This window comes from Chrysochloris asiatica, unplaced genomic scaffold (genome assembly GCF_000296735.1).
Source record: "Chrysochloris asiatica unplaced genomic scaffold, ChrAsi1.0 scaffold00116, whole genome shotgun sequence".
NCBI classification, from domain to species: Eukaryota; Metazoa; Chordata; class Mammalia; order Afrosoricida; family Chrysochloridae; genus Chrysochloris; species Chrysochloris asiatica.
Window position 1 is genome coordinate 9777453 of NW_006408634.1, and position 11726 is coordinate 9789178.

Genomic DNA, 11726 nt, shown 5'->3' on the forward strand with positions numbered 1-11726 from the left:
TTTTCACTCCCAAATTCCTGTTCTTAAACTACTATTCCTCTTTCACAGAGAAACCTTCAACATAATTTAACCAAAGACAAGTTACATTTCTAGCTCCCTACATGGTTACCTGGTGTAATGCTGTAGGATCAGCACTGGACTCCGAACCACAGGCAGTTCAAACCCACCAGCTGCTCCTTGGAAATCCTACAAAAGGGTCGTTATGAGTCAGAACTGACTTGATGGCACTTCAACCACAAACATCGTTTCCAGGTGTGGCGCTGTAGGATAAGCCTTGGACCACAGTGTCAGTTTGAACCCCGAGGTCAGTGGTTCAAACTCAACAGCCGCGCCTCGGAAACCTTATACATGGCTACTATGAGTCGGAACTATGACACTTAACAACGACAACAAGTAATTTAAAACAAAAAAATCTCCCCAAACTATTATTCCCAGCATCCCCTTCTCTCTGAGAAGCGTGGGTGGGGCCACCGTACTACATTTCCTGCCGAAAGCAAGGCCCGCTTTGCTGATTGCCTTGCACATCGGGAACTCCCAGCATGCATTTGGGAACTGAATCGTGTGGTAAGAAAAGGGCAATCGCTCAGCATGCCGGGAAGAAGGTTCGGCTTCATTCGCTGGCTTGCAGCCCAGACGTGCAGGACTACAACTCCCAGAGGGTCTTGCGTGAGACGACCAGCGGGTCCCCTTGCCGGAAGTCCACTCTAGTCCTGCGCCCCGATCTGCAGCCGGAGCCGGACCCTCACAGTTGCCACGGGACCAGGGCCGCTGGAGTCCGGACGGGGGTCGCCATGGTAACAGGGGCGCGCCCACGCCGGGGACGGGCGGAAGAGGGTCCTGGTGCAGTCACCTGAGCTCTGTGGAGCGATGACAGCCCCCCCACTTGCCGCGGTGCGGTGGTCTGGGCCGAGCGCGGGCTCTCTGGATTCGGTGGTTCAAAAACCGGGAAGGGAGGAGATACCAGGTCGTCACCGGGGGTCGCCGGGGGTACGGAGGCAAAGGGTCATTGGAGAGGAGAGGGGAAATGCGAGTCGGGGGACATTGGAGGAATTTTGTGTTCTTGAAACAGGGTAGATGAAACAGGAGAGGAAGCGAAGGCAGGGTCTCTGGGCGAGGGCATTGGAGCGAAGAAGCATAGGGCGTATCACCTTTAGGGTGAGGCGGGAGCGTTGGAGACAAATGGAAGACTGGATTTGGGGACAGCGGCCTCACAGGAGTCTGACCTGATAGGTGGAGAGAAGATGCAGAAATAGGGGCAGGATCAAACTGGAGAGAAGGGGAGGGCAGTGAATGGGATTTTCCAGGTAGGGAACTTGAACTGCGAAGGGGGAGAGGGTTCTGAGGTAGGGAATTGTTAAGTGTTGTTGAATTGGCTTCGACTCCTAGTGACTCTGTATAGAGTTTCGAGGAGCGGCAGATGGGTTTGAACCTCCAACTTTATGTTGGAGGTAGGGAGTGCACCAGAAATTAGTAGGAAGCATTGGAGTGGGTCTTTCTAAGAGGAGTGGGATAGGGAGAAAGATGGAGGAGGCTCTTGAGGGCAGGCAGTTGGCGTGGGTGTTGAATTTTGAAAGTGGGCAGCACTCCTCCCCTTAAGATGGGAGTTTTTTGAGCAGGGAGGTGAGAAAAGTGCTGAAAGGAGAAAGAAAGTGTCAACACAGCAGGGTTCTAGGAGGCCAGATGTGGTATTTGGAATTAGGGAGGAGGCCTTCAAGCAGAGACCAAACCAAACCCATTGCTATGGATCAAGTCTGTTCCCAGTCATAGCAACACTACAGACAACAAAGCACTACTTCATAGGGGTTCCTTGACTGTCCATCTTTACAGGAGTAGACAGCCTCATCTTTCGCCCTTGTAGCGGCTGATGGGTTTGAACCTGCAACCTCTAACCCAGCACTTAGTCCACAGCACCACCAGGGCTCCTTGAGTCAGAAAAGGGATGCCTTATAAAAGAGTAGGTAAGAACTGGGAGAAGGGATTGAAGCGGAGTGAAAACCAAAGAGACTCTCTCCAGGGGAGGAGACTTGGAGATAGGGAAGCTGAGGGGCCACCCAGAAGTTTGAGGGACTTGTCAGGGTGGGTCCTCAGAGGTGGAAAGATTCTAATTGGGAAGAGAAACAGGAAGGAGGCATATGAGGGAACTTGGGGATACGTGGCTGAGTTCCCGCACCCCACCCCACCCCAGCTCTGTGGTCTTGTTTCTAGCTCCCATTCCCTCGTGCCCCACTTATCTCCAGCTCTGCCGTCGTCACCCCTACCCCAGGCTCTGGCTGCCTGTGTGCCCTCCTCCCATACCCCTTCCCTTCTTGCCCAGGACCCCTGCCCTGCCAGGAAGTGATTTTCCCTGGCTCAGCAGAAGGGGTTCTTGGAAGTAGAGTGTAATATCCTGTTCCCGTCCAGTCTGGGTGGTTGGGGGAGGAGGGGATGGATTGTGTGGTGAATATGCTTTAGGAAAGAGAGTGGATTTCAATTAAAGGCACCCACAAGTCCTGGTAAAGGGGTTCAGAAGAAAGCCTTTGGACTCCCAGCTCAGCTTTCTGGCTGTGAGACTTCCTTTTCCTGAGCCTCACTTTCATCATCTGTAAAATGGGTATAAGTGTGCTTATGTCAGACAGAATGGAGCCCAGAGGCAAGCTTCCTAGTAGGTGAGCTGGGACCATAGTTTTGTCATTGTCAAATTACGATGAATTATAATGCCAAAAAGAGTAAGTACTTAGATAACATTCAATACAGGCTGTACTATATCTATTGTGTTGATTGACCCAAACAGCGGTTCTGTGAGGGAGTGCTTCTCATTCTGTCCATTATATAGAGAGGAAAACTGAGAGAAGTTAAGTGATTGGTCCTTGAACACACAGCCAGTAGTTGGCAGTATCAGGATTCACTCTGGCTCCAAAGTCTGGGTTCTTAGCAACTTGGTTAAATGCCTCTCAATCATAATGATGTTGTTGTTGTTGTTAAGTGCCATCAAGTTGGTTCCAACTCGTAGTGACCCTGTGTAAGGTTTCCAAGGAGCAGCTGGTGAGTTTGAACCATTAACCCTGTGGTTCAAACCGACCTTGTGGTCCAGTGCTTTATTCCACAGAGCCAACAGGTAATTGTAACAGATGCTCAGCATATCATAGGCATTATGCTAAGCACATGTGGTATCCATTCAGTGGCTTTTCAGAACCACAGTACATTTCCTAGTCATCACTGACGTGGGTTATCATAGCTGACACAAAACTCTTACACGGCCAGGTGCTCCTTAGAGCACTTCTCATGTTGTTTGTTCCTCATTACACCCTTACGTGAACAGCATTATTTGTAACACTGTTTACAGGTGAATAAACAGAGACGCTAAGCAGTTAAATACCAACCCGAACTCATTATTGTCAGATCGATTCTGACTCTCAGTGATTCTGGAACACAGAGTAGGACTGCCCCACTATGTTTTCTTTAAACAAGCAGACTGCCCCATTCTTTCTTCCACAGAGCGTCTGGTGAGTTTGAACAGCTGGCCTTTCATTTATCAGCTGGACACTTAACCTCTGTGACATCAGGTCTCCTTTAAGTTACTTTAAAAGTAGCAGCCACTTTGAAAAACCATGAGTCATTTCTGGAAAAGGTAAGATAAAGAGTTATCATGTTGTTGTTGTTGTGGGCTGCGGCATCGATTCTGCCTCACAGTGACTTTAAGACATAGTAGAACTGCCCCCAAAGGACTTCCTAGGGAGCCCTGGTGTGACGCTGTAGGATAGAGCAGTAGACCACAAGCGTGGTTTGAACTGTAGGGTCGGCAGAGCAAAGCCACCAGCCTGTCCTTGGGAACCCTCTATGGGGTCACTATGAATTGGAACTGACTCGACAACGCTTAGCAGCAATAACAACCATCTTCCCAGAGCAGATCACCAGGTCCTTTCTCCCCTCCTAGGTATATGCCAAATTTTTACACAAATAACACGCGCGTTATACAGGTTTTGCAAACAGCTTGTTATATTTTATGCACACTATATGTGTGGGCGTGTTATATGGGGAAAACATAGTATCCAGGAGAAATGAAAACATGCCCATGAATGGTCATAAGCAGCACTGTTCCATAATACTCAAAAGAGGGAAACAACCGAAATATCCATCAGTGAATAAAAGGATGAATAAAATGTGGCATATAGACAAGGGAATAGTATTCCACAGTAAAAAGAAGTGTGATCATTGCTAAAACGTGGATGAACCTAGAAAACATCATGCTAAATGACAGAAGCCAGATTCCAGAGTGTGTGAAACGTCTTCTATGAAATGTCCAGCATAAGCAAATTCTTAGAGACAGAAAGGAGATTCCTGGTTGCCAGGAACTAGGGGGAGAGAGAATGGGGAATGAGTGCAGATGGGTACAGGATTTCTCTTTGGAGTAATGAGTGCTCACCCAAAATGAGCACCGTAATCCTGATATTCTGAAATTGAATAGTGATCTCTGCACAGCTGTCTGACTATGTGTGGGAGCTTCAGAAAGCTGGTGGGAAAATGGAATGAAAAGATAATGAACTTTTACCATGAACTTTTTGAAGCCTCTCTGGTAGCATAGTGGTTATGAACTGGGCTGCGAACCGCAAGGTCAGCAGTTCGAAACTACCAGCTGTTTTGCAGGAGAAAGATGAGACTTTCTGCTCCCGTAAAGATTTACAGCCTTGGAAACCCTGTACAGGGTCACTATGAGTCTGAACTGACTCCATGGCATATAACTACCATCACCACTATGTACCATGAGTCCTGGTGTGGCGCTGTGGGTTAATGTGCTGGAGTGCAAGGTTGGTTTGAACCTGAAGGTTGGCGGTTCAAAGCTCACCAGCCACTCCTTGGAAACCCTATACAGGGTTGCTATGGGTCAGAACCGACTCAAGGGCACTTAACAACAACAACACTACTATGTACCAGACACACAACTAAGTTTATAATGGAATCTAACCAAAACCAGGTGGGTCTTAGGAAACTGGTTTTGCAAGAGAGGAAACTGAAGCACGCAGAGATGTGGGAGGAAAGCCAGGGCCTCGGGGCCCTGAGGTGGGAGAGAACTCACTCCACTGGGGCTTTGGGAGCATCTGAGACAGGGCGGGGGGCCAGAGGGGCCCTGTTGGGCTCTGGGAAGCATGGAGAGATGAGAGCTCTGGAGGCTGGTGGCTGGGAGACCTGGGTCCTATCGCCCATAAGCGGGATGGGTGGAGTGGTGGGCACCACCCTTGCCTGGCTCAGCCTTCCTTCAGTCACCTGCCTACCTCTCTCACTTCCTCCTCCACTGTCTGACCGCAGATCCGCTTCATCCTCATCCAGAACCGGGCGGGCAAGACCCGCCTGGCCAAGTGGTACATGCAGTTTGACGATGACGAGAAACAGAAACTGATTGAGGAGGTGCATGCGGTGGTCACTGTCCGCGATGCCAAGCACACCAACTTTGTGGAGGTGACAGTCCCCCCAACCCCACTTCTCTTCCCAGGCCACCTCACCCTCTTCCCTCACCTTCTCTCCCCTCCCAATTCGAATCCCCTCGTACCCTGTGAAGTACCTGCCTCCCTTATCCTCATCTCTCCCGCAACCTCCACCCCCCTGTCTGGTCCTTTGGGCCCCTTTCTTCTGTTTCCTGCCCAATCCCTGAATACAGGGCCCTGGGATACCCTCCTTCCTTCCTGTATTCATTTATACAACACTCTAAAAAAAAAAACCCACAAAATGCTTTCTTCATTTACTTTTCTACGTAAATGTTTTCCAGCTTGCATCCAGCTGAGTACAATCAGAGAAAAGTAGATGGAAGATTAACAAACAGTTAACTTAGCAGTGCTAGGCTACTAACCAAGATTGGTGGTTCAAGTCCACCCAGAAGTGCCTCGAAAGAAAGACCTGGCTATCTCCTTTTGAAAACTCACTAAAAAACCCTCTGGAGCACAGTTCAACACTGAAACACACAAATTGTAATCAATGCCAGGACAACTGGTTTGGGATTTAAAAAAAAAACCAAAAAACTGGAACAGTATCTAGGTTTAATTAGTATTAATATATTGCCCTCTTCTGATTTTGTTTCTTTGTTTTTTCACTGGAGGAATTTTTTTTTTTCTGTGCCTTTTTCAAAAGTAAAGTGCTCTGGTGGTGCACTGGGTTAAGCATCATGGCTGCAAACCTCAAAGTTGGTGGCTCAAACCCAGCAGCCACTCTGTGGCAGAAAGATGAGGCTGTCTACCTCCGTAAAGATTGAGTGTCTGGGAAATCTACTGTCCTGCAGGGCCACTCTGGGTCCAAACTGACTCGAGAGCAGTGGCTTTTGTTCGTTTGTTGGTTGGTTAGGGTTATTTAGTTTAAAGGTGACGTCAGGGCATAGTTTTGACTCAAGGTTTGAAGAGTAACTCGGGCTGTCCTCTCAGGGATTTCTCCAGCCTCAACAGGTAAATTGGATTCTTTACAAATATGAAGTTCCATCCCACATTTTACTCCCTTTCTGTCAGCATGAGTCCCTGACAGAGGACCAGTTGAAAGATGTGGTCAGGGATGGATGGCCTCACTGCGAACAGGACATTGGAGCCAAGCCCTGAAGTCTTGTTGAGCTGCAATCTGAGAGAGAAGAAAGTCACATCTTTCTCCCTCAGAATGGATGATGGGTTTGAACCACTGACCTTGTAGTTAGCAGCCTAACCCACTGTGCCACCAGAGCTCCTTGAAGCTGAACTAGACAGCCAGAAAGGGGGGCCTGTCCAGTGAGACTATCAGATGGGCACTTGACTTTTGGTCTTTAGGTTACTCCAGGCCCAGGTGTTTAGCACACTCATTCATTCATTCATTCACTCATGCATTCACCAAACGTTCCTCATGCTGGGGACTCGGTGGTGTCTGAGAGAGCCCTGGCTCTGCCCTCATGTGTAGTCTAGTGGGGGAGACAGACCTGTCCCCAGTCAGTGATGACCCAGAGTGGACAGGGCTGGCATGGGAGAGTCAGAAAAGGCCGGGGCGCTCCCCAGGGGGCAGCCACTTATCTGAGAGTAAAGAAAAGCTGAGAGGCTAGGAGTTTAAAACAGAAGCTGAGGAGTCTGCACAGACAGAGGAGGAGCAGCTGGGAAGGGGAGTGTGGAGAAGGGGAGTGTGGGGAAGGGGAGTTTCAAGGAGAGAGGAGAAGGGAGCAGTATCAGAGCTCTAGAGATCAGTCATTAATGGATTTATCAGATCTCCAGATAAAACTCTCTGGGCCTCTACTCCTGAGCCCTGTCCCCCTGAGCACCAGTCTTGAAAACATTTGATCCTGTTTCCACTACTGATTTTGCTTTTGTTACTGATTTGTGTCTTAAGAGATCCCACTGGACTGCAAGTCAATTTGAATCACAAGGTTGGGGGTTCAAACTCACTAGCCACTCCTTGGAAACCACCCTATACACGGTTACTATGAGCCAGAACCAATTTAACGGCAGTTAACAACAACCTGTGTACAGAGTAAAATTACTTGATAGGTTTTCTTTTTGGGCTTTAATGTTTATGGAAGGAGCTCTGGTGGTGCAGTGGTGCTTGCTGTGATAACTGTAGGGTCAGTGGTTCAAACCCGGCAGCTGCCTCATGGGAGAAAGATATGGCAGTCTGCTTCTGTAAAAATTGTTAAAGTGCCATCAAGCCAGTTCCAACTTAGAGCAGCCCTGTATAGGATTTCCAAGGAGCGGCTGGTTGGTTTGAACCACTAACCTTGCAGTTAGCAGTTCAGTGCTGATCCTACAGCACCACAATAGGATTCCTTTGTAAAGATTGTTGTTGTTAAGTGCCATTGAGTTGCTTCCAACCCACAGCGACCCTGTACAGGGTTTCTGAGGAACTGCTGGTGAGCTTGAACCGCCAAACTTGTGGTTCAAACCACCTTTGCAGTCCAGCACATTAACTCACAGTGCCATACCAGGACTCCCTTGGAAACCCTGTGGAGTAGTTTCGCTTTGTCCTGGAGGATGGCTGTGGATTTACTCTTTACAGCATCAGATCACCAGGTCCTTCTTCCACAGTGCTGCTGAGTGGGCTCAAACCGCCAACCTCTGTTACCAGCCAAAGGTGTATTGTTTGGACCACCTAGGGACCTTTGGTTACATCCATGAATCAATTAAAAAAAAACAGCATAGCATGCATTGCATAGATATGCTTATGTATCTATGAAATCCTGGTGTGGCGCTGTGGGATAAGCACTGGACTGCTAACTACAAGGCAGTGGTTCAAACCCATAAGTCACTCCTCAGAAACCCTATGCAGGGTTGCTATGAGTTGGAACTGCCTCCATGGCACTTAAAAGCTACATCTATGGACTATGTGCATGCATCTATAATAATATTTTAGAAAACATACCCCAAGTATAAAAATTAACAAAAAGAATGAAAAATGAAAGAAGAAAATCAAGCTACCTAAGGCCACACTTGGTCTCTCAGACTTCGGACATACTGTCAGGAAGGACCAGTCGCTGGAGAAGGATATCATGTTTGGTAAGGTGGAGGGTCAGAGAAAAAGAGGAAGACCCCCAACGAGAAGATGGATTGGCCAAGTGGCAGCATCGATGGACTCAAGCGTGGCAACAATAGTGAGGTTGGCCCAGGATCAGACAGTGTTTCGTTCTGCTGTGCATAAGGTCGCTATGGGTCGGTACCGACTCGATGGCACCTCCCAACAACAACAACTACAACAAGGAGTCCTGGTGGTACAATGGTGAAGTGCTCTGCTGTGAAATGAAATGTTGGCAAGTCAAGCCCACCAAGTGGATCCCAGGGAGAAAGACTTGGCGATCTGCACCAATTAAGATCTCCACCTAGGAAAAACCTATGAGGACAATTCAACTTTGTCATGCTGTGCACCCATTTGAGAGCACGCAACAGTGTTGTTTCTCACAGTTGCCACCAGGTGGCGCCAAATATGCACATACAGGCTCTGGAATCATGGCGACTCCTTGTAGAATTGGGCTCCAATAAGGTTTTCAGTGGCTGATGTTTGGGGAAGTAGATTGCCAGGTCTCTGGTACCTCTTGTTACTCTGCCTGAACTCGAACCTCCAACCTTTCTATTAGTGACTGAATGCATTACCGATTTCCTCCACGCAGGAATTTCTCCCAGCCTTAGAACAGGGCCTTTCAGATTTTGACCAAAGACGCTGTACTTTGCAACTATATTATCTAGTCTGTATTTCTATATTTATCTGTCTCTTTTATCACCTTGCACACACATAAAATTAGAGTCCATATCCCTGATCCCTGTGTATTTATTCCCAACTTATGTGCATGTGTGACTGTCATCCTATGTATAGATGCTGTGGTGTAGTGAAGCCAGGGCCTGGGCGGACTTACTTTCAGTGTTGACCTGGCATGCAGTAGGTGCTCAGGAAATGTTTGTGGAGTGACTGAATGAATGAATGAATGAATGAATTCTATACATAGGCAACAAGGGGCCTTAGAAGGGTATGATTGGGACACGTTGATGCTGTTGAACATGCCAGACTCCCATAGCCATTACACAAACTCTTCCCTCGGCCCATCAACTCCTGCACATCCTCAGATGGCCCCTCTGCCAGCAAGCCCTCCTTGACCCTTCAGGGCTTCTCCATCCCAGCCCTGCCAGCCCTGTGTCCACCCTGTCTGGACATCAGCCTATCTTCCCGACTGGCCTGAGTCTTGGTCCCTGCCGTGTCCTCAGCACAGTACTGGTGCAGAGCTGGGTCCAAAGAACTATGCCTGAAATGCAAGACCCAGTATCTCAACCCCTCTCTGTCCGGTCCTCCGAGTCCAGGGCGTTTCTTCCTGGGCATACTCTATTGCTAATGGTTTCTCCTGCCCACAGTTCCGGAACTTTAAGATCATCTATCGACGCTACGCCGGCCTCTACTTTTGCATCTGTGTGGACGTCAATGATAACAACCTAGCCTACCTGGAGGCCATCCACAACTTCGTGGAGGTGGGTGAACTGGGTGGGGCAGGCACGGTGGGCATGTGTAGCCGCCCTCATACTCCTCTCTCTCCACCCACCTCCTCTTTCTTTTTGTCTGTCTTTCCTTATGTGTTTATATCTGCTCCAGCAATGCTGGTCTGTCTGTGTCCGTCCATTTGTGGCTCTCTCCCCCGCCTCAGTCTTCTTTGCCGCGTTGGTCTGTTCCCATCTGATGCTATTTGCTCCTATTTCTCCCTTTCAGAGTTTGACCAACAATGCCCTCCTTTGCAACTGTATGTGATCTCTCTTTATCTGTCTGTGTAGCTAGTCTGGAGTCCTGGTGTGGTGCTGTAGGATAAGCATTGGAGTGCTAATCTCAAGGTCGGTGGTTCAAACCCACCAACTGCTCCTTGGACACCCTATACAGGGTCACTGTGAGTTGGAATTGCCTCAGTGGCACCTCACAACAATGTCTAGCTAGTCTGTGTATATCCATATTTATCTATCTTCAAATAGTGGAAAATGGAATTGAAAGGCATTGGAATTTGTCCACACACTTTGTGAAGGCCCCTCCTTGTTGTTAAGTTCTGTCGAGTTGGTTCCAACTCATAGAGTCCCTGTATAGCATTTCCAAGGCTGTAAATCTTTACAGAAGCAGAAAGCTTCTCCTGTGGAGCAGCTGGTGGGCTCAAACCGCCAACCATGTGGTTCACTGTCCCCTCCAAATAAGTAATGTAAGGCCTACCTGTTATACGTGTGGTTAAAAATCCGATGTGCCTTATTAATGTAACAAAGTGATAGGTTAAGGAGGCAGGATTGGAGTGGCGGTGTCTTTGGAGATATGAAAGGGATTGAATAAGCAAGCAGAGATGGGTGGGGGAAGAGAAATGCCAAGGCCCATGCAGATCCCCCAGGAGCAGAAGTTCAGAAGAGATGAGACCCTTCCTCCAGAGCCAATCAAAAGAGAAAGCCTTCCCTGAGTCAGCACCCTGAATTCGGGCTTCTAGTCTCCCGAACTGTAAGAAAATCAATTTCTGTTTCTTAGAGCCACCCGCTTATGGCATTGCCATCATATCAGCACTAGCGAACTCAGACGAGCCCCTGAGCCCCTTTCTCTCCATTTCTGAGCTCCTCCCTTGTTAACATAAACTCATTGCCCCCCTCCTCCCACGGTTCCCATCTAATCTTTCAAGTTGCTGTTGTCATCTTGACCTGAGGTTTGTTGTTGTTGTTTAGTGCCGTTGAATCGATTCCAACCCATAACGGGGACCCCCGTATAGGGTTTCCCAGGAGCAGCTGGTAAGCTTACCACCTTGTCTTCTCCTCGTAGGTCTTAAATGAATATTTCCACAACGTCTGCGAGCTGGATCTGGTGTTCAACTTTTATAAGGTAGGTTCTCAGGGGAGAAGTTGGAGACCAGGGGGAGGCTGGGAATGTCAGATGTCCAGTTCCTGACTCCTGGGCATGAAGGTGTTGAGGGCGCCCCCCTCCTTCACACTGGCGTCTTCCTCTTGGCCCTGCTCCATTCAGGTCTACACGGTTGTGGATGAGATGTTCCTGGCTGGGGAGATCCGGGAGACCAGCCAGACAAAGGTGCTGAAACAGTTGTTGATGCTGCAGTCTCTGGAGTGAGGTGGGCAGGCGAGCCCCGCCCGGACCAGCCTCCCAGGACTTGTCCGCCCCCCACTCACTTCCCTTTGCCAGGCCCCAGCCCACCTCTAGCCTCCCCTCCCCCAGCCACACAGGAGGAAGGGACCCAGCTGGGTCTGGGACACAGGGAGAAGGATGCCCTCCCAACTCACCTTTGGGCCTCAGCCAAGGGCAGAGATTACTTT

General features: G+C 48.9%; 1 protein-coding gene across 1 annotated transcript; it reads left to right on the forward strand.

Moving 5' to 3' along the window:
• The first annotated feature begins 648 nt into the window (after positions 1-648).
• Positions 649-11523, forward strand: AP2S1 (adaptor-related protein complex 2, sigma 1 subunit). Its single transcript, XM_006868244.1, has 5 exons — positions 649-794; positions 5284-5433; positions 9804-9917; positions 11221-11280; positions 11422-11523. Exons 1-5 carry the CDS (start codon positions 792-794, stop codon positions 11521-11523), a joined length of 429 nt encoding a protein of 142 aa, XP_006868306.1. The 5' UTR covers positions 649-791.
• Positions 11524-11726: the final 203 nt, after the last annotated feature.